Raw genomic sequence first — 21,676 nt, 5'->3', positions numbered from 1 at the left:
TCTCGATTGAGCTACGTTGCCAATTTTTATATTGGAACATACTTTTGTTAAGTGGATGTATATGCAATGTTGGGTGTTTAGTTTAAAGTTTTGTTAATAATAAGAAATTGCTTGATTATTATTCTTTCAATCACAAATAGCACTGTTTCTTGTCTGAATGCATTGGCTAGGTTTGTAAAAAAGTAAAAGTGTAATCACACTTAAGCAGGAACATGTTTCGTTTCAAGTGTTAAATATAGAAAGAAGGAGTGGCCTCAAGGTTTTTTCAAATCGACACATTATTTCTAGTAGCTTGAAATTTGACACCCCATGTCTCTGCAAAGAAAGAGCGGTAAGACAATAGAGGCCGTGTGTGGGTACATGATTATAAGCTTTCACACTCCGTAAATGTAATACAATGTCCAGTAGTCAGATGACTTTCGTTTGTTGTTTTTTCTTTAAAAAACGGACCAATTACATCTACTGATAAAAGTTTTGTAACGAAAAATCTAATCCAAACAGATGGATTGATGTAGAAGGAAGTCGCTTTGGTACTTTAGTGCAGCGCTTTAAAAAAGAACGACCAATCAGCGATGAGATACATAAGTAGGCGGGATGGAATGTTTGATTGATGTGATATCCCTCCAATCAAACCTTCCAGTCATCGACATTGTCCAATCATCTGCGGGAGCGACCCGCTGTAGCCAACGGGAGAGGATTTTCAACAAGCTCAAAGAAAAGCGGAGACAGACAGACATCACTTCTCTCTCAGCTTCTTTGGACTATCACACGACGCCGAAGAGCCCAGAAATTAAGCATCTTTTTTTCTGAACAGGATTATAACTGTCTAAATTAATACACAAAAACTTGCCATGGCCGACACAGCTGTAGACAAGACCGTAACTGCAGAGGTTACTGCTAAGGTACGTTTCATTCAGGTTTTCTCGGTTGAGCTGTCGTGTTAAAACATTTTGAACTTTCAAAAAAAAGTAGTTTTATTAGCTATACGTGTATAAACAAGTCTTTAGCTAGCTCCTGTTGAACACCCACTGTCGGTCGAATTACACGTTCAATTTACTTAATGTAAGTTTAAACAATGACGTTAATTTAGGGAAAATGTAAATTACCTAAATGACTTAGGTTTCAATTTCAGAAGGTGACTTATTTTTTATTTTTCAGCATGGCGGCTAAATATTGTGTGTGAAAATGCAAACGTATGTGATATGAATAGGTTAGCTAAAGTGTCTTGTTGAGCAGACAAAGCGGCAGAAACGGTGCGTCTGGTTTTAGCCGCTGCTGTGGGCGGGAAGCCACAGTAGTCTTATATTACACTACTAGTTGGGATAAAAACGTTCACCATTGCAACTAATTATGTGTGACAATGTATTCCTTTAATTATACTTTATCCCACATATGGTAAACGAGTTTTCTTTTAATTAAAACCAGACGTTGTAGGAGCCCGGTCCCCTTCAGAATAAACTCTTTGCTTTATTAACCAAGAGACATGCTTTTATTTTGTAGGAGCTGAAAGAGAAGAAAGAAGTAGAAGCGAAGGAGGAGGAGAAGAAGAAGAAGACCGACAACGGGGACGCACCTGCCAATGGCACAGTGAGTAGAGGACCAGCCTCATGGCCTTTTGTCTTTGCACCCCTCATCATGCAGGTGTCGCTGCACCCGCCCCCCATCCTGTTCAGCTGCTCTCCCTCCACACAGTGCTTTGTTTGGGTTGTGAAATGGGACAGATGTTAGTTAGCCAGCCCTTAGACGTTTTCCATTGGTGTCTCTAGGGTAGCTTATCCCCAGGGGAGGTAATGAGAGCTCCACAGCATGCCTTTTTTAAGTGTCCCCAGAGGAGTGTGTACATGTAAGGCTCTGGGGGGATGAGTGCAAATATGCTTAGGATTAAATGTAAATCCATTGTCGGTTTAACATTTATCTTATATTTAAAAATCCCCATCAGGAATTATGATGTGCTACTGAACTGAATTGTCCCTGTTTTCATTCAGAATGGTGCTGACCACAGTGACAAAGCAGAGGACAAAGCAGAAGACAAATCAGAAGACAAAGCAGAAGACAAAGCAGAAGAAAAACACAAGAATGGAAATGGTATGTTCATAAAGCAGTATTATGGTAAAAGAAAATAATTCTCTTTTTAAGAAGAAACAGTTGCTTCTAAATTTGCCTCATTAACACTGTCAACTTGTGTGGCCCTGAGTTCTAGATTCCACTTTGACAAGATAGATTTTTTTCTTCCCATAAATCTTGTCTTAATTACTCCATGTGAAAGATGTATTTTCTGATGTGACACACTGCTTACAGGAGAAGCAGAGGAGGCGCCCCCTGCTGAGGAGACTGACGCACCGCCTGTGAAGCGTGCAGCTGAAGAGGAGGAGGAGGAGGTGGGTTGTCCCCAGACTAAAATATACAATTTTAATAAGGTTTTCTTTAGTGTGTTTAATCTGGTGATGTTCAGTCTTTGCTAATGCATAAATTATTGTCCTTATTTTTAAATAGGAAAAGGTGGAGACAAAAAAGCAGAAGACAGAGGAAAATGGCGATTCAAAAGAGGCAGAAGTGAAGGCTTAGGTTTCTGCCTTTCTACTTGTTTGCAGCACTGTCTTACCAGCCTGGTCAACATCGTGTTGTAGAGCTTGTGCTTTCTGTACCTTTTGAGAAATATTTCTTTTTGTTTGCTCCCATGTTATCACATTGCACTGGAGTCCTGAAACCTAGTGGCCCTGCATCCTTTTTTATGAAATGTTATTTATTGGTCTTTAAAATGAGCTTTTTTTTTACTTGTACAAATTGGGCCACACCATGAGATCAGTTTTTTTCATTTCTTGAGGTTTTATATCAGTATGTTAGAAGCACAATCTCTCATGTCAGTGCTGACCAGATGATTCATACAATTCAGGCAGCTGCTCACTTCCTCATAGGCTCATGTTGACCTCTCAGATTCACTAAAAGGACCAAAGATAAGTTTTAAGCAGGGGCTAATGGACAGTTTTTCGCATTATTAGTTGAGGCATACTTTTTTTTGTGTTGAGCTGCTATTTAATCCTTGGCTTGGCTGCCCTGTTAGCATAACAGATGGTGCAAATGAATAAAGGGGATCTGTCTTGTGCCTCCATGATAAGATTGCTTGGCCTTGTTTTATGGAGGTACAACTTTGCAATGTTAATTAACCCCTCTTAAATCTTAAAGCTTTGGTCATCTGTTCTGTATGCATTCCACGCAAGTTTGTACCATTTATACTTTGTTTTTCTTACAGTTTTATGTTATGGCTGGGTAGCCCAGTTTTGTGTCGAAGACTGCCTTTTTCAGATCCAGAATGACATTCGGTTACTTCAGCCACTGCTTTGTATATTCTGACAAAAAAAATAAATTGTCTTTTTACTTATATCTGTTTTGTGTTTTTACTTCATCCTAAGTGCTTATTAATAACATGGCATATTTAAGTACATGATGTCACTTGACCCAATTTTTCTAAACATGGAAAATGGCAGGCATAGATGCAGGAATGATCTTATCCACTTGGTAATGGAAGAGTGCACAGAATCAATGTTGCAGTTTTGTGTCATGGCTCCCTCGTGTGGTGTATCTGCAGACTGCAGATAGTTATCTCTAACAACTGGTATGTGCCACAACGGTCATCAGTGAATAACAATAATTGACACAGGAGTCAAAAATTATGATTTTTAGTTTGAACTGAAACCTGAATAAGTAGCTTTTACAGTAACACTGCTAATACTGAGCAATAAGTGGTACCATATAACACAGAAACTCAGTGTTGGTTTTTTCTCAAGCAAGCTGCAACAGCATGATCCGTACAGGTACTGTTTCCTCAGAAACGTTGGCATGGCGGGCAACCAGTCAGTCCAGGAGACTTAAAAAGTAGGCAATTGACATTTTGCTGAGGCAGCAACTAAGACTGCACCATATGTTAATGAAACGATCAGTATGGTAGGCTTTGAAAGGACTAATAGTAAAATGAACCTTTGTTAAAGTCCTGAAGTCAGTCGTGTTGAGGCAGAACAGACAAAAGCATACTGCTGTATTTCATGGCACGGACAGATTTAAAACAAACAATTATATGTACCATTTTGTTTACGCAGATGGCTTCGTTAGGATGGACAAAGGAATGACGTTTGAGACTTCCTGTTGAGAAAGGGGGTAACAAAAGTAGGTATTACTGAGTTGATGGGCCGCCATGGAGGAGCTGAAGCCTACTACCTTAAGCATGCGCCCTAATGATGACAATAAGCACTTGATGCTGGCTCTATGAACCCCCACAGTGTCTTCCTTTTTTACATTGTCCACCTTCAGGGTTACCCATATGAGTCTTCTCCCTGTTTGCTGATCTTCTGTTTTGTTCGGTTTCCGACTGAATGCTGATTCACACCCCAGTTTCAACTTCTCCTCTTCCTGATAATGACAAGAATCATTGTCATTATTACAATGACATGGCTTGGAGAAGGGTGACAGCTCACGGCTGTACCATGGCTTAGTGAGGGCCCAGACAGAATTTGCCACCAGCAGACATTTCTGTGTGTGTGTGTGTGTGTGTGTGTGTGTGTGTGTGTGTGTGTGTGTGTGTGTGTGTGTGTGTGTGTGTGTGTGTGTGTGTGTGTGTGTGTGTGTGTGTGTGTGTGTGTGTGTGTGTGTGTGTGTGTGTGTGTGTGTGTGTGTGTGTGTGTGTGTCATCCTATTAGCTATGGATCTATGCTGATTAAGCAGTTAATTAGCATTGTGCTAAATTAAAAGTCACCCAGCACCAAAGTGGGAAATTTAGGGATGGCACACTGGTGAGTTTCATTATCAATAGCTTGTGTGGAGAGTGGGGTTTCTATTTACTTTAAAAAATGTGAAGCCCTTCTAGACTGTAACTGATCAATTGTGTTCAGCAAGAGAGTATGTGTTTGCTAAATTAAAAAAGCTCTTGATTTAATGACTGGCAGCACAATCATTGAGTCAGAAAGATCCTGCCTAAGGTGTGATGCTAATACGCTAACTCAGAGAAACAGGCAGGTAGACATTCCCTTGGCCGTAAAACAAAACATTAACACAGGCATTAAGAGATTACATTGCAGCTCATGCAGACGTTGGGCAACCGATAACAGGAAGAAAAGGAGGGGGAAAGCTGTGGTTAGCCTGTACGTGGTGATCAACATTTCTATACTAAACACCAACAAGCATGAAAAGATGATGCAAGATTTGACAACAAATAATCAGACAGAAGAGGCTAAGCTATCTTCAAATAGGTCACTCACTCACTCTATCACACACATTTTGTCCCGCAATGCATTCAAAAGGTCTCACATTCATTAGCAAAAGTTAGGAAAAGATGCATGGGCACACACACTGTATGAACATACTGGTTATTTCAACACAAATTAGAGCAGTGGCCAATGTCTGTCTGTCTGTCTGTCTGTCTGTCTGTCTGTCTGTCTGTCTGTCTGTCTGTCTGTCTGTCTGTCTGTCTGTCTGTCTGTCTGTCTGTCTGTCTGTCTGTCTGTCTGTCTGTCTGTCTGTCTGTCTGTCTGTCTGTCTGTCTGTCTGTCTGTCTGTCTGTCTGTCTGTCTGTCTGTCTGTCTGTCTGTCTGTCTGTCTGTCTGTCTGTCTGTCTGTCTGTCTGTCTGTCTGTCTGTTTAGCTCTGAGGAGAGCAGTGCTGAATATTGTGAAACTTTATATGGAACTGTGCTGTACAGGATGTGCAATGTGTCAGTGCTGTGAAGGTCAACTCACTCAGACACCAAGTGACAGCGTGGGAGCGTGTGCCCGTTGAGTATGTGTGCGTGTGTGTGTGTGTGTGTGTGTGATTGTATGGCTGTGATTGAAGTAAAGTAAATCAAGAGGCTTTGTTAAATGTGCACCAAAAGTGGCTGGGTCTCGCTATCGGGGGGCTCACCCTCAGGTGGGGGCAGTTGGTACACCATGCAGAGAGAGGAGTACAGGCAGCCCACGAATGACATCAGGCTCGCAAAGTACATCACTCCCTGGGCCCCACCCACCAGTGAGGTCAGAGGTCCCATCGCCACTGAGACCAGGATCTGAGCCAGGAAGTACTGGCAGCTGAGCAGAGAGATGTCCACCCCCATCCCTCGTTTGGTCCCCTCCTCTGATGAGCCACAGAACTGAGGGACAAAAAGCATTATCAGTTACTTGTTTTATTTTTTGTAGGTACTTCTTTTGAGCTAAATGTTTTTTTGTTTTTTTATTGTATTCTATAAACTCCAGGCAATTTTTCTCTGTTTTGGAATTCAACTGACACTGGAATGGCTGCCATACATGTAGAGATAAAGATTTAAGAAAGAATTGGAGTGGTCTCTTGTTTTTTTCCGCAGCTGTATGTGCTAAGTCACTGTCTTGCTGAGATTTATTGAGAGGAATAGGCCTCAGTCAATAACCGTTCTCAAGAAATGGCTTCTTAAAATCCACATATTCTGACAATCATCAAGGCTTTTATTATTTGGGACTCATACTTACACCTATTTTGTATTATTTATAATGTTATGTAATACTTAAGTTCATTATTTCACAAAGCATTATGGTCTATTAAAAATACATAAACGCATAATGAGTTATAGCATTTCATTATCTTTTTTGTGACATTTTATATCTACTACTATGCTATTAAATATGAAGCTTGCTTGTTGTTAGTACATCGACAACTATGGTCCTCTTTAGACTTCTTTTTGGGCATGATTAACTTTGTTCTCTCAACCTTCATTTTCAATTTTAATGCGTGAACAGGGCTCCTCAGTTCCAAATCCTTTTTGGCTGGGCATAGTTGCTAATTAGGATCAGATGTGACATGCTTTCAATTTACCATCATTATAAGAACAGAGGTGATAACAGTTTTGCGGTTAGGAACACGTCCACAGAGTCTGATGTAGACTTTTCGCAGGACCTGTTTTGGAAGATATAAATAAATGAGGCCCATTGATATGATCTTGTCTGTATGCTATACTGTATATTAAGACTGGAAACGGGGAAACAAGGGTAACATGATTTTTCTAGTTACCAGTACCTCTAAAACTCATTGAGAGTACGATTTCTTTGCAAGACACAAACAACAACAACAAAAATGTCTGCACCAGCTCGCCAGTTGCTGACTGTGGCTTTATATATATTGAACAAATATGAGAGAAGTTTAAATCTTCTCATCTTATTTGATCATGGTAAAATACCAGAAAGCTTTAACAAGTGACATATTTCGACACTGACCTGAGGGTTCTGGTAGTATTCACACAGCAGAGAGTAAGGCAGCGTGCATAGAGAAGAGAAGAGCACCCCATAGGTGACGCAGAGAGAAAGTACCACGTAGAGGTTGTTGGAAAGTGTGGCCAGGCCCGTGCCCAAACCAAACGCCAGGTAGGCAAAAAAATAAAGAGTTCGAACAGAGAAACGCTCCTCCAGTTTTTCCAATATGGCTTTAACCCAAAGAGAAAACAGAGGGAACACATGTAAGGCTTGCCAATGAAAAGAAGACACATTCTTTGTAAAATTACTCTTTCCTGCAAAGATGTCATAGCCAGTGGAGCTTACCTGAGTAGAAAGCAGCACTGAATGCATAGATGCACATGCCCCAGCATCCCATGCTAACTCCGGCGTTGTACCGTTGGTAAGCCTCAGAGTCGTGGGGTGCCTTGGGGTCTCCTTCAAACACAACCTCACCCATAAAGTCAGTGTAGAAGAGCAGCATGCCTTCAAAAGACAGCCAGCCTACAGAAAACCAACAAGAATCAGCTCAGTGAAAATTAAGTTGAGAACAGATGTGTTTTTTTGCAGTGTTTCATGGGCAAAAACACTCAATAGTGATGATCCTCACCCAGGAAATGATTAGTGCATAAACTCCGCAGAGAGGGAGGCATCCGGTAGATGGCTATACACAGCAGTTTAATTGACATCTGTGATTCTCCTGTTTCCACATTCTCACTCAGATCACTCTCATAGTGCACCCCATTCAGCAAAATGTTTGCAACCTTCATCAGAGACAAAAGACAGACACTGTGTTGAAAATGATAAGATGGTAACTGACTAAACTGCTTTTTTAATTTCAAAATATATGCCAACCTGCTGACTGAAGGTCACCGTTCTCCTGCGTCCGTTCTCCAGCCCAACAATCTGTGTTGCCATGGGCTCCTCGATTAGTGCAAGACTCTGGGGTCGCTTCAGGATACCAGCAGAAGAGCGCCGATGTGACCCAGCACCAGGCTGAGTCCCAGCTGTGACCTGAGTTTGTGCATCTCCCTCAGGCTGTGGCGCTTCCGCATCCTGAGCTTCCCCAGCCAAATGAGGCGACACATCAGCCTGGATCTGTCCTGCAGGACGGCTTCCTGCTCCCTGTGTGAAGTCATCGGGATAAGGGGAGTCCCCTGGAGGCAGGGGAACCGGAGTGGAGTTAGAAGCCAGAGCCTGTGGAGTCTGCTGACCTGTGTAGCAGTTTATGAGCACACTGTCTATATAGGAGGTTCCTAATGAAGAGGCAAATTCATTGATGCCTGTGAGCGAGCTGTCCCTGCTGATAAAGCTGCCATATTTTGGAGTGAGGGGGCTCATGGGCGATATGGGGCTTGTGAGACCAGCACAGAGCCGTGCATTGGCGCTGCAAGAATGTGCAAGGGGGTTTGAGTTATATGGGTGAGACTTTGAGTAATGGTAGCTGTAAAGAGCATCTTCGTCTTCCTCATCCAGTCCCAAATCTGATCCTGGAGGGACAGGGGGAGAGGGAGGAAGAGGGAGGCTGGGGCTTTTTAGATGAGTTTTGCTGGAATTATTTTTCTTTGGTAGGGTGCGTTCAGGGATACTAAACAGAGTCATGGCTGTGGCACACACCAAAGTGATACTCGTGAACATGTATATGACTCGTAGTTGACCTCCCATTGACCTTCCAAATTGTGTCTGGTCCCAGTTGATGCCACCCACGATGTAGCCAAATCCACCACCGAGTCCTGCAGAGCAAGTTTAACAAACACAAATAATAATAATAATAATAATAATTGTGCATTTTTTAACAAAATGACCTTAAACAAAATAAGCTATATGTATAATGATAAAGTCATTGTTTTCCTACCTGCAAGTAGTGCATGAATGTTCAGCCCTCGATCCTGGTCCTCTGGGCTACACACATCCATCATGTAGGCATGGCTCGGGTTGTCGGCTGAATCAGCACTGAAGTCCATCAGAACCACACCGCACACCGTCAGAACGATTCCCCACTTATGATTTGATGCAGTGTCAGCCAGCGCACCTCCAATGTCCCGCCCGTTCAGTACCAGGGTTAGACCTAGCAGAGCACCTACATAAGAGAAAAGTACAGTTTAACCAACATCTTGACACTCTATAAGTATGGTAAAATTTGCTAATTGATCCTTATAACCGCTTTCCAGTTGTTTAATGTGACATGGTTACAAGGTATCCTGGTAATTAGTAAACATTTACAACGGCTGTGGAGTTTGGGCATCATCAATATGTTGTCAAAAGTGTAAAAAAAAGATGTGTATTTATGCATACATACATATTATGGGATGCATAGAATCCAGTGTTTTCGCTTCATATTGTGGATAATCAAACTTACCTATAGCCAAAGCAAAAATAAAGGGTCTCCTCCGTCCAAACCGGGATGTACAACGATCACTCCATGCTCCGAGGAGAGGCTGAACGAGGAATCCTTCAAGCCAAACAGTGGAGGGAGATAGAGCATTAAATTCTGCACAAAATTATTGTTAGTGAAAATCACACGATGATGCATCACATATTCTTGCCCACCATGGTTTCATCTTGCCTGCTGTTTACTTACCCAGTATGGGGCTAATAAACCACACCAAGCTGTAAAATTGATCGGGCAAGCCCATCTGTAGCAGCACAGGAGTCACATAAGCCGTCTCCATGGCATAACTAAATTCAATACCAAACAGAACACAGCCATTGAAGAGCAGCTCTTGGAAGGTACGTCTTGGGGGAAGCTCACTGAGGTCCAGCTGGTCTAGAGGACAAGGTGTGTTGGGCGGTGGAGGAGGTGAAGGTCTGATCAGCTTCCGACGCTTTGGATGTCTTTGAAAGTTGTTGGCTCGGTGACTGAGAAGCCGAGTGGTGGATGTTGGAAAGCTGGCTGTTTTGGGGAGTGAGTTCCTCCAGAGGCCTTCCTGAGCTGCAGATAACCTCCCTCCTGGACTTGTGAGGAGGGGGTCACTGGGGGTGCCCATGCCCGGAGAGGACATCTCTCTCAAGCCAGCTTACACTGCAGCATGTAATAGAATGACACACATTGACAGGTTAAACTTCTTTGGGGATGATTTTTCATGTTAGAGGTCATTCAAGATCACCACAATTTAGCATGATGTGAGCAACTTAGCGCTGCTCATGGTTATGAAGTGCTACCAAGAAGATACTGCAGTCATCGGAAGACAGCAGCGAGCTCAGCAGTGAGGGCATGGCGCACTGCAACCAATGCGCATGCTAGTGTTGTGCGCAAAGCCCATGTGCTCGGCGTGGCTGACTACGGCAGGGAAGTATGCGGCACCGCTCTCATGGAGCTTGTTTCTATTTTAATATTTCATGGAGGAAGCTCAAATCGGACACAATGGAGCCGCTAGGGGTTATAATGATGGCTTGCAAGACGGTCACAAGGATGCCATATCGCTTAAACGTAATCTAAACATGTGATCAACTGTAGTATGTAGCGCGTAGCCGATCGATTGCCCTTTTGTGTAGGCTTTTCTTTTAATGACCCTCGATTTTATCCTCGATTTGCAATTTCTTCTTAAGGTGAACATCACGGAGTGTCGCCTACTTGAATGTTTTAGAAGATGATGCAGGCGTGCAAAATATAAACGTGAAAGCTGATAATTACCTTATCGGGGAGCCTGGTCATTTATTGCAGCATACTGTGTCGTAGACAAAGCATTATGATTTATAAAACAAAAACCTAGGATGAATTAGAGGAGTCATGATTGTTTTGTTTTTGTTTTTTTCCTTTTCGTGCAGTCATCCCTTCCGCTCTCTCATCCGTCCCTTCTCTTTCACCCTCTTCTCCTCTCCACCTTCGCCTCCTCCGCCCGGTTCCTATCGTGACGTCACGCCCCTCCCTGCAACATCAGCATCGTGGCCACAAAAAGCACATCTGTCCATCACCTGAGGCACACACTGCACTTCAGAAATGCATTTATATAATAGTGAATTATGTGTATATTTACTGAATATTAATGTTGTGTAGAGTTACATTGATGCTTTTCAGCACACTTGATAAAAGTTAACCTATTTTACAGTTATTGGTGCAATGCCTAGAGATTATTGTGTAATACTAGTGGGCCCTCAGTTGTTTTAATTACTGTGGGGTTAGCAATAAACTCATGTTCTGATGCTAAGCATTGTCAAACCAATCCAATTTTATTTTAAATTATATTCCTAATCCTTACTTCTTTTAACAAAATGATGCCATGCTCTAGGTTACTTGGGGAAAGGTGGAAAACATGAAAAAGATGTCCTAGAATTTTACTTAAAACTTATCTTGGGTTTGAATATTTCACTGCCAAAACATCATAGAGCTATGATAATGCATTAACACAAAATATAACATTGTGAAAGTGCTTAAAATAACAACATTTTACAACCCAAGAGCTACATCACTGTATCGGCTCCCACTGTTTGTCGATATGCCATGCTGTTTTCAACTGTAATTCTTCTTCATATAAAGATACAGCTCCGAAAAATGTAAGAGACTACTGCAGCATTATAAGTTTCTCTGGTTACTATGTAGAGATATGTATTTGAGTAAAATGATTATTTGTTTTTTATTCTATAAACTACTGGCGACATTTCTCTGTGTTGCAATTCAACAGACACTGAATGGAATGGCTGCCATAGAGCTCCTGCAGATGATGTCATATATGCTGGTCACGTGACGAGATACGACAGGGGCAGCCATTTTGGCAGTCATCGCGGCAGTAAATTGACAGGCACTGGCAGACTGTCAAGGATGGTGGATAACTGCTGTGCACCAGGTTGCACAAATAGGCGTGGGAAAAAGAAAGGTGTATCGTATTATCGCATTCCTAAAGACGCGGAGAGGAGGGAGAAGTGGATTGGAGCGATTAAAAGAGCCAGGAGCCTTCAGAAAAAGACTGAAAGATGGGACCCCCCGGCCGTTGGCTTTCGCTTATGCAGTGATCACTTCATATCAGGTGGGTGAAGGAATACAGTACAATGCTACAAAAAGTTTCTGGTCAGTTTAATTAAATTTAATTAGTTTAATTTAAGAAGTAGCACCCAGTTATTATAGCTAACGGACACTGTGATGTCCCTTTTTAACTCAACAAGTGTGGCTCTGGCGCAGCCTAGCCAGTTAGCAAGTTAGCTTGTAGCAAGCTAGTGGTAAACAAATAAAGGTAAAAAACGCCAGCCACTTTGGTTGAGTACGATCAAAAATACAAACTAGCAAGTTACAGATGCACTGCAGTAGCTATCCAAGCTAAAAAACATGCTAACGTGACACTTCCGTAGCTAGCCAAGCTAATAAACAAACAATGCTAACGTGACACTGCCTATCAAACTGGAATAATTTAATACTTACCCTTGCAGTGATGATGCCGAAGTTTTTGGATGTAAGACTCCACAGTTGAATGTTGTTTACGAAGCCGGACTGACACCATTTGTAAGCCTCCAAGCTTTTGTACGCTCTGAGGGAGTCTCCTGAGTACACTGATGGAAAGCTTACAAGATAGCTGTGGATGTCTGCGTAGCGCAAGTCGGGTACATCGTCTTCAGAGCAGGAGGTTATGCTCTTGAAAAGCACACCGGGTGAATTATATGGGTCGCTTATATTTAATCTCTCTAATTTTGTACTATAAAGCCGAATTTCACTTGAATTAAAATGAGAAGTATACTCGCTCGGTAAGAAAACACTGGCACCGGTGGTCATGTTGACTGCCAAAATGGTGGCTCCCAACCAAAAGTCACGTGACCGCAGGAGCTCTATACATGTAGAGATTGAAATTCAAGAAAAATCTGGAGTGGTCTCTATTTTTTCCAGAGCTGTACCACCAGGCTGTCCCATTATTTTTAGTCTACTTCAGTCTTTGGTCAATCTGCTAATTGGCCTGCCATTTGTTCAGTGATAGTGAAAGCAGGTGTGCATGATTAGCTTGGTTTAGCAATGTGTGACAGAGAGTAATATGTTAAACGAAGGGTTCAAAAGGTGTTTTGACTTGTAAGAAAAGGCAATGGTTAAACAGATTTCCCTTACAAGCTTTTAGTTTTATCAAGTGCTCCAGTAGGCTTGAGCCAGGACCTTGAAACTATATCCAACATATTGAAGGTAGTCATTTTGCTATGCTAGTCTCGCTATGACATGCAATAAATGAATAATTAACTCAAGTCGACAGTAGTTTTCTATACCATTAAAACAGCCTGATAACATCTTCTATTTTATTTCATAAACCATGACAGGATTTAAATATGTCCCTAAAGAAAAACTTCAGTGATAAGGAAGCTCTGCTCCTGCATTGAAAACTACGTAAACCCTCTCAGGCACTAGCTAAACACATTTATAGCACTCTCCACATGTTTGCTACCACAAAATGACTGATCTTATCAGCCTTCACCACCACTGCAAAACAAAAGGGCTGTTGTTGTTTCAGGGGTTATCACAAAACAGACAAACCGGGACCAAAACAGCTATAAAACGCAAACAAAGGCCATGCAATAAATTGCATTACCTTTGAGCTCACCTGAACCACACCTTGTGCAACATGTATTATTTTAAATAGAAATAAAAACCTTTTAAATACTGAACATTTTTAAATACTCAGTCACCAATTTGAGTCCATGCTAAAACTGGTTTCACTTGTTGTCTAAACGGAAAACAAATAACAGCTAAAGGCGTTTTAAAAATGATTTTAATGTGGAGATGTCTTCACTAAGCCCCGCCTCCGCTCCTATATCAGCGGCTGTAATTGGCTGACTTTTCAGAATCTACAGCATCTGATTGGATGTTAGAGCTACGTGGGCGTATCAGGATGCAGATGTTTTGCAACAAGGTTGCAATAAGATTATACAATGTAGAACGTGCCCACTTCTTTTACGTTTGTAAAGCCGGTTCAGTCTGTGTTATTCGGTCAGATAAAATGGCAAACGTCGACCTTGTTAAAGTTGGAGAGAACTTGTTGAAGAGAGGTGAAACTGGAGAGGTAAGACATCTTCTTAGATAGAAAGCTAACCGTACTAATATGAGCTTTCCTCTTATTTCGTGTATACACGGTTTATTGTTTTGTGTTTCAAGGTGCTCTCTTTTAATATACTGCCGCGCTGTTAGATTGACTGTCCCCTGGAGACCTGTGTTTGTTCCCTGCTGATACTTGCCGTATTTAACCTGCCATTACCTCCCAGCATGGCAGTGTAATTGGTGTCAAATGAAGCCTCAGGTTGACACAGGCTAACGATCATCTGAGGGGAACACAAGATGACGAGTCATTATGGAAGCCCATTTCTGCTCTAAGAGGTTATCAAAAATAATGACTTAGTATTATACCGTTTGATCAAAAGTACCTGCAATGCACTTGGATCTTAATAACAATGACTTGTGGCTTCACTTGGAAGTAGGCTATGCTATTTCTGATGGTGTGCCACAAGTCAGTGCATTACCTTAGGCAAATAACATTAACCACATTCATTTTCATCAAGCTGACAACACCTAATAACTGTTTAAACCCTGGTTTGGGACAATAATTGGTTAAAAGCACGTAGACTTTAGGACTTGATACTCAAAGATTAGGACTTGAGTGGAAAGACTAGAGACTTTTCTTTATTTTGCAAAACAAAGACTTGATCGCACCTTTAGTTAGTATCTCAAAATACTAACACACTTTCATCCATTATTTATTTCAAGTCCTTATTCTGAGAAAGTTAATCATTGTTTTGAGATTTTAATGCATTTTTTGGAGAACATTTACCTCTTATTATTTTCTTAATAAAAATGTAAAACTATCTGCCTTTACCTATTTCCCATATGCCACCTGTGTGTCACCTGTTCTGAGTGTTACCCTCTCTGTGTAATTCAGAGTGTGGCGCTCCAGTCTCTCTGGCAGGACCAGCCCGTGGTCTTGTTCTTCCTGCGCAGGTTTGGCTGTCAGGTGTGTCGCTGGATGGCAACAGAAATCAGTAAACTGGAACCGGACCTGAAAGCCAATGGTGTAGCACTGGTGGGGGTCGGACCAGAGGAGTTTGGACTGAAGGAGTTCAAGGAAGGAGGGTTTTTCAAAGGATGTAAGCATTTCTTACATCCTCTTACTGTATATTACAAAACACGGTGATTACATTTCTGTTGCACTGATCCATCAGTTCACTCCAAACTAAATATGGAATACATTCAAGGCTTGTATCTGCTTCACTTCAACTGTTCTTTAACTTCCGTCCTTTTTGATCAGTTGCCTTTTGGTCTACTAATTTTTTATATGACCAAAGATTTATGACGTAAAATGAAGGTGAACTGCAAACAAAATACCTAATTTTACTATGTGAAATAGATGATTTAGTCCAATTACACCCATTCTAACTTTTATAAGATGCATTGTCCCCCTTGCACAACCAACCTTATGTAACATAAAACATTGGGTGTGTCACAAGGACTCAGACATGCTTTCTTTTAACAGCCAGTCCTTTTGTGTGATGGTAAACATATTATTTTCTTCTTTTAGCCATTTATGTTGATGAACATAAGAAAAGCTACAAGGATTTGGGCTTCAAAAGGTGAGTTCAAATATGAGTATCTTAATGTAATGAAGAAAACAGTTTATTTTATACGACCGTTTGCTTGGACCCTGTTGTCAAATGCTTTCATTTGCAGATTTTTTTTGTTGTTACTATTTACTTTCTTAACAACAATTAATCTGTAGCTACTTTGATTATAAATGAACTGTTTAGAGCGGAGGTTTCTGGTTTTATTTGATTATAAACTGAATAGCATTGGTTTTTGAAATGTTTTTATCAAAAGATTAGAATTTATCTCCTGGGATTTGTGAAAATTATAAGATTATCAGGGCTCGGCGCTAATCTTCTCTCCTTTGAAAAGATTCCTTGTGATGATCGCTAATTTAAAAACTTTGGTTTCTTCACACTCAGATACACAGCCTTAAGTGTGGTTCCTGCTGCTTTGGGGAAGAAAGTACGAGATGCAGCCTCAAAGGTAAATAGTAACTCCATATCAGATCATGACCATATGGTCCATATGTCCTACAGGCACATGAGCTCATTCACACACTGACATCTGACTGCCTGTTTTCTCTGCTGTTTTCAGGCCAGTGCTGGAGGCATCCAGGGAAACTTCTCAGGAGATCTGCTTCAGAGCGGAGGCATGCTCATTGTGTCCAAAGGTACGACCGGGGGGGGGGGGTGTTTGTGAGGGTCTGTATTGTGAGTAAATCCACCTATTGAACCTGGGGAATGTCAACATGTACATTTACCTTTTTAGCATCACATTGATACATCTGGAAATTGTCCTGAAAAGAAAGTGAAGATAAATAAAAGGTCAAAGAAATGTAGTTTCTCAGTTCCTCCTCTAGAGGGCAATGCTGCATTACTGGAAGTGTATAGGAAGCTCTCTAAATGTCAGTGCTCTCTGGGGCTGCTGACTTTACACACTTCGTTTATTCTATCACCATTGGGTTAATACATCTCGTTAATGAGTCTACATAATGGAGAGACATTTTTTTTTTGCGTGACATCCTAAATCATTTTGTTTGTTAATAACAATACCAACCATACCAACTCTTCCTCTTAGTGTGGTCATACTGTCTTTATGGTTTGGTATGGGCACCTTATTGTTATGGAGAGAAAACAGTCAGAGATAGTAGATAATTATGTCTGACACCTCAAGTAAAAGTCTGGACTTCACCAAAAGTCCTATCTGCATTACTCCTCTTTGAGGAACTAACTACTTGAAGCATGATTCGGCTTAAATGCAGATGATTTAAGAAAACTTACATTCTACTTATAGGTATTGAATAAAAGGCTTTGAAGGGAAACTGTTTTGTGCATATTTGCAGAACCACTTTTATCTCTATTTCTATCACCAGTAACACATGAATTTGAAATATGTTTGAATATTTTAGTCTGTGCTGTTTTATCAATGCTTTTATTTTTCAGAGTTTATTGAAACAAATTCATTTGACAGGCTGTTCATTTGATAATTTCTCCTAAATATATGTTTTTCCCTTCCAAGGTGGAGAAAAGGTACTAGTGCACTTCATCCAGGACTCACCAGGAGACCACCTACCTCTTGAGGATATTTGCAAGGCTCTGGGTATCTCAGCCAATGCAAAGGCAGGACAGAGGCCAGTGGTAAGACATCTCATAACCATACAATAAAACCACACTATATTCTTAAGATACTATTGCCAATTCATCTTATATTTTCTGTGCTTTCCCAATCAAACTTCTCATTTTCTATTGGTGATCACAATTAAACTTTAAGTCCCAACCAAACGGTTGAATAAAATGGTATCATTGTGGTTACTAAACGCACTGAAGTGATGTCATTCAGTCAGTTTCTTCCTCAGCAGACTCTGTTTTACGTCAGTAGCAACAAACACATCAGAGTAGCCTTTTCAAAGGCAATTTCACACTTATTACTCCATCTTCATGGTCTGTTAGTGTCCGTGTCATAAAACCTTTTAAACTTGAACGATGATCTATATTGGTTCTAAAAAGAACTCTGCAAACACAAACCCAGAGGTTATTACAACAATACCACAAAGTAGTTTAAACAAAAACCAGGATTGGCAGGCTTTCACAAGGTTTATGAAATATATTTTCTAATTTCCCTCCGTAAAGACAATCATGTAACTTCAGCAGTGTCCTCCATAAATACATATTATGGAGAAATGAATAGTTTTAATATGTAATCTCTGAGATTAAATCAATGGACAGTCTTTGCACATAAGAGCCAGTTATAGCATGATATTAGTAAGACTATTTTATTGATTCATAATATATAGATTTCATTTATAAACAAGGAGACCTGTTTGAATGTACACAATACAATATTTCCCAGCTCTTAGAAAGGGGTATGAGCCTCATAGATTCTGGTTTGGTGGTGAAATTGCTCGGAGGTCATTGACATACTATCTCGTGTCCAGAGCATCAGACATTTCGTCCTGTGATCGTCAGGACATCCAGCACATGCTCTTCAACGCCCATTGCCCCTGGCTCTGTTGCTTTCCTTCCCACTGAACTCACCATGTCAGAGCTTTTGCAAGATGTACAGTAGTCTTCCTCATGACCTGTCTGAAGAGCAAAAACATATTTCTGAAGCCCGGGAACAGCATAGACCTTGTTTATGTCTGTTAGGTCAATACATGGCCAGTACAAGTACGAGTCACATGCTATCTGGCATCTTTGCATTGAAAAGACCTTGAAAAAGTTGAAACCTGACCACAAAGTGATAATACAAAGGAATTTCTTCCTGTTAAAACAGCTGATATACAGTGTTTACATCTCTTATCTGTGTATAGAGAGTGAGAACTCTGGTGTCTTTACTTCAGTACATTGACGAGTTAACTCTCAGTCTAGACGGATGGGCCTTTAGCCTAGAAATGGATCGCCTTATCTTTAAGTAACTCATAGATCAGTCGTCAAAGTCAGACACATTTGGCTTCATGGTTGTCTTGTAGTCGGCACATAATAACCACATCATCATCAGATCATACCATCCTATTATTTCCTTCCATGTTTACTGACTGACTTTCTAATGTGTGGAGGCAACATATAGAACAGATGCTTAACATTATCTTTAAAGGTCCCCTATTAAACTCGTATTCAACAATATATTATAGGTCTCAGTTATATACAAAACATGTCTCTGAAGTGTTAGGCTCCAAACAGATCATGCAATGTAGCATGCCATAAACCCCCTCTGTTTCAGCCATGTTTCAAAAATGCTGATTCTGTGTCTGTAGCTTTAAGTGCAAATGAGCTGAGCTTTTCAGTATATTTTCTTCAACTTTAGTTCATTTTGTGTGTTCAATAGTGGAAATAATGCTTGGTTCAGTGCAGCAGGCAATGTGAATAGCTAATAATCTGTAGGTTTACGCAATAATCCATATCCTGCATTTATATTAAAGTTCTTGTTTTGTGGTTTAATATGCTATAAGCTTTTAACCTCACCTACCTTTTACGATATCCTCCCGGAACATTTTCTTTATGTTTATATTTTTATTTTCATGTTAGTTATTCCATACACACACAATCTATTCCACTTCTGCCCGCCATGGGATAGGGATAATCTCAGTTGCTCTTTGCTGAAGTTTCTTCTATTTTTTGCTCCTGTTTTTGGGTTTGTTTTTGTCTTTTTTCAAATTTCTCATCAAGGTGTGTCATAAAATGTACAGATTGTAAAACCCCTGAGGCAATTTTGTCATATCGGGCTTAATAAATAAAATTGACGTAACTTTTCCTCTCTTGCAGTGCAATGATGATGTTTGCACCCGATGATGACAGAGATGCCAGTGGTACCAGATGAATATCTACAAATCGAATGGAGATTCCTCACAAAGTGAACATGATATATATTATCTAATATTCCTAATTTCTTGCATTTAATTTGTCACAGTTGCACAATATATTACTGTTTATCTACAGTAAAAGTGACACTAATTTCATAATCTTTACTTTTAATGTAATTAATATTTTTATGAATTTACATTTTTTACACTGATTTTGTCAAATTAATCATTATTTATATGTTTCTAATTATAATAAACATTTAGAATTCACACTTTGCTTCAATCAATAAGTGTTTGATGCAGACACAAATAAAGTTTCAACACAAGGTGGGGAGTTATCTGAGTTGTTGACATGACAAACGGGTATACTGGCTTTTACTACATTCATCATTTATACAGTGGTATGCAAAAGTTTGGGCACCCCTTAGGAAAACCACTGCATCAGTTTGTCACTTGCTGAGCTTTTGAAGCAGCAACTTCATTTTAACATATGTTATACCTTATGGTAACAGAAACATCTCAGTAGTGAAATAACTTTTATTGGTCAAACAGAAACATGTTTATGTGCATTCAAACAAAAATAGGCATGTGCATAAATTTGGGCACCCCTAAGAAATAATTCCATTAATATTTAGTATTGCCTCCTTTTGCTGCAATAACGGCCTGTAGACGCCTCCTGTAGCCACAGACAAGTCCCTTAAGCCTGGCAGGTGGTATTTTGGCCCATTCTTCCACACAAAACGTCTCCAGTTCAGTCAGGTTTCTTGGCCTCCGTGCATGGACAGCCTTCTTCAAATAAATCCATACATTTTCAATGATGTTAAGGTCTGGGGACTGGGATGGCCATTCCAGAACATTGTACCTGTGCTTCTGCATGAATTCCTTGGTGGATTTTGATCGGTGCTTAGGATCATTGTCCTGCTGAAAAATCCAACCCCGGCGTAGCTTCAACTTTGTGACTGACTCTAGAACATTCTTGTCAAGAATCTCCTGGTACTGTAAGGAATTCATGTGGCCCTCAACTTTAACAAGTTTTCCAGTACCTGTGCTAGCCACACAGCCCCATAACATGATAGATCCTCCACCAAATTTTACAGTGGGCAACAAGTTCTTTTCATTGAATGCAGTGTGTTTTTTTCGCCATGCATACCTGTTCATGTTATGACCAAATAACTCAATCTTGGTCTCATCTGACCACAGTATTTTGTTCCAAAATGCTTCTGGCTTGTCCAGATGTGCTTTTGCATACCTCATGCGACTCTTCTTGTGATTAACACTCAGGAAAGGCTTTTTGCACATCACCCTTCCAATGAGCTCTTCCTGGTGCAAAGTACGCTGGATTGTGGAACGGTGAACAACTACACCATCAGCAGCCAGATGTTGTTGTAGTTCTCTGGAGGTGGTCTGTGGCTTCTCTGTGACCATTTTCACCATCCTTCGCCTGTGCCTTTCCCCTATTTTTGTCGGCCTACCACATCTTTCCTTCACACGGACTGTTCCTGTGGCCTTCCATTTCACAACTACGTTTCTGACTGTGGAGACAGACAGTTTAAACCTGTCAGATAATTTTTTGTACCCTTCTCCTAATTTATAATGTTGGATTATCTTAGCTTTCAGGTCAGTGGAGAGTTGTTTTGAGGTCCCCATCTTGCCACTCCCTAAGAAAGAACCTAGGCCAGGCACAGCCAGCTATTACCTATGTTAAATAGCCTTTTTCATGATTGGTTCCACCTGTCTTTGTAATTGAAGGTCTAATGAGCTAATCAAAGCAATTTTGTGCAGCAACCTGTCAGCTATAAATCCGTACAGGTGTTGAAATGAATGCTATTTATAAGGGTGCCCAAACTTTTGCACATCCCATTTTTTGCATTTTATTTTATTATAATAAAACTATGTAATGCTACCCTAAGAATTTTGGTCTGGAAAACACTAAAACGTCTACATCTTTGTAGGAAAACAAATGTTGTTGCTGTGATCTTCTATTATAAAGGAAAAGCAAATTGTCATGAAATCTCAGAGGGGTGCCCAAACTTTTGCATACCACTGTAGCTCTTATGGCTCCCTTACACGATTCCATATTACCTTTTATAATGCTTACTTTCAGTCGCCTCCAACAGCTCTTTCACACTTTATATCCACTGCGGTATTTTCTCTCTATCAATGTGTTGACCACATACTTAAACAATTAGTTAAGAAC

The 21,676-nt window shown here is 40.5% G+C and overlaps 3 protein-coding genes across 4 annotated transcripts; 2 read left to right on the top strand and 1 right to left on the bottom strand.

The window, feature by feature from the left end:
• The first annotated feature begins 657 nt into the window (after positions 1-657).
• On the top strand, positions 658-3,379 carry si:ch211-222l21.1 (prothymosin alpha). Its single transcript, XM_063911630.1, has 5 exons — positions 658-902; positions 1,501-1,587; positions 1,986-2,085; positions 2,299-2,378; positions 2,494-3,379. Exons 1-5 carry the CDS (start codon positions 852-854, stop codon positions 2,563-2,565), a joined length of 390 nt encoding a protein of 129 aa, XP_063767700.1. The 5' UTR covers positions 658-851; the 3' UTR covers positions 2,566-3,379.
• Positions 3,380-3,703: 324 nt separating this feature from the next.
• On the bottom strand, positions 3,704-11,032 carry slc45a1 (solute carrier family 45 member 1). Of its 2 annotated transcripts, XM_063911518.1 has the most exons (10): positions 10,836-11,032; positions 9,783-10,223; positions 9,561-9,653; positions 9,057-9,281; positions 8,057-8,934; positions 7,812-7,965; positions 7,529-7,705; positions 7,208-7,413; positions 5,889-6,114; positions 3,704-4,404 (listed from the first exon to the last, which is right to left on the bottom strand). In XM_063911518.1, exons 2-10 carry the CDS (start codon positions 10,201-10,203, stop codon positions 4,376-4,378), a joined length of 2,409 nt encoding a protein of 802 aa, XP_063767588.1. In that variant the 5' UTR covers positions 10,204-10,223; positions 10,836-11,032; the 3' UTR covers positions 3,704-4,375. The 2 variants fall into 2 exon arrangements, with proteins under 2 accessions (XP_063767588.1, XP_063767587.1); XM_063911517.1 differs by lacking the exon at positions 3,704-4,404 and having other exon boundaries at positions 5,503-6,114.
• A 2,951-nt stretch (positions 11,033-13,983) lies between these two features.
• prxl2b (peroxiredoxin like 2B) lies at positions 13,984-19,749 on the top strand. The gene is made up of 7 exons (XM_063910773.1): positions 13,984-14,169; positions 15,040-15,244; positions 15,676-15,727; positions 16,100-16,163; positions 16,275-16,350; positions 17,199-17,317; positions 19,442-19,749. Exons 1-7 carry the CDS (start codon positions 13,999-14,001, stop codon positions 19,466-19,468), a joined length of 714 nt encoding a protein of 237 aa, XP_063766843.1. The 5' UTR covers positions 13,984-13,998; the 3' UTR covers positions 19,469-19,749.
• The last annotated feature ends 1,927 nt before the right edge of the window (positions 19,750-21,676 follow it).

This window comes from Eleginops maclovinus, chromosome 20, assembly GCF_036324505.1.
Source record: "Eleginops maclovinus isolate JMC-PN-2008 ecotype Puerto Natales chromosome 20, JC_Emac_rtc_rv5, whole genome shotgun sequence".
In the NCBI taxonomy this organism is placed as follows: Eukaryota; Metazoa; Chordata; class Actinopteri; order Perciformes; family Eleginopidae; genus Eleginops; species Eleginops maclovinus.
This window is presented reverse-complemented; position numbering and strand designations above follow the sequence as displayed.

Bases quoted from the DNA above. Each gene is read 5' to 3' on its own strand.
- si:ch211-222l21.1 (XM_063911630.1), top strand. From the start codon at position 852: ATGGCCGACACAGCTGTAGACAAGACCGTAACTGCAGAGGTTACTGCT. The intron at 903-1,500 runs GTACGTTTCATT...TTTATTTTGTAG, and splicing joins CTGCAGAGGTTACTGCTAAG to GAGCTGAAAGAGAAGAAAGA. The intron at 2,379-2,493 runs GTGGGTTGTCCC...ATTTTTAAATAG, and splicing joins CTGAAGAGGAGGAGGAGGAG to GAAAAGGTGGAGACAAAAAA.
- slc45a1 (XM_063911517.1), bottom strand. From the start codon at position 10,203: ATGTCCTCTCCGGGCATGGGCACCCCCAGTGACCCCCTCCTCACAAGT. The intron at 9,654-9,782 runs GTAAGTAAACAG...TTTGGCTTGAAG, and splicing joins GTTTATTAGCCCCATACTGG to GATTCCTCGTTCAGCCTCTC. The intron at 7,966-8,056 runs GTTGGCATATAT...TCTCTGATGAAG, and splicing joins CGGTGACCTTCAGTCAGCAG to GTTGCAAACATTTTGCTGAA.
- prxl2b (XM_063910773.1), top strand. From the start codon at position 13,999: ATGCAGATGTTTTGCAACAAGGTTGCAATAAGATTATACAATGTAGAA. The intron at 15,245-15,675 runs GTAAGCATTTCT...TTCTTCTTTTAG, and splicing joins AGGAGGGTTTTTCAAAGGAT to CCATTTATGTTGATGAACAT. The intron at 17,318-19,441 runs GTAAGACATCTC...CCTCTCTTGCAG, and splicing joins AGGCAGGACAGAGGCCAGTG to TGCAATGATGATGTTTGCAC.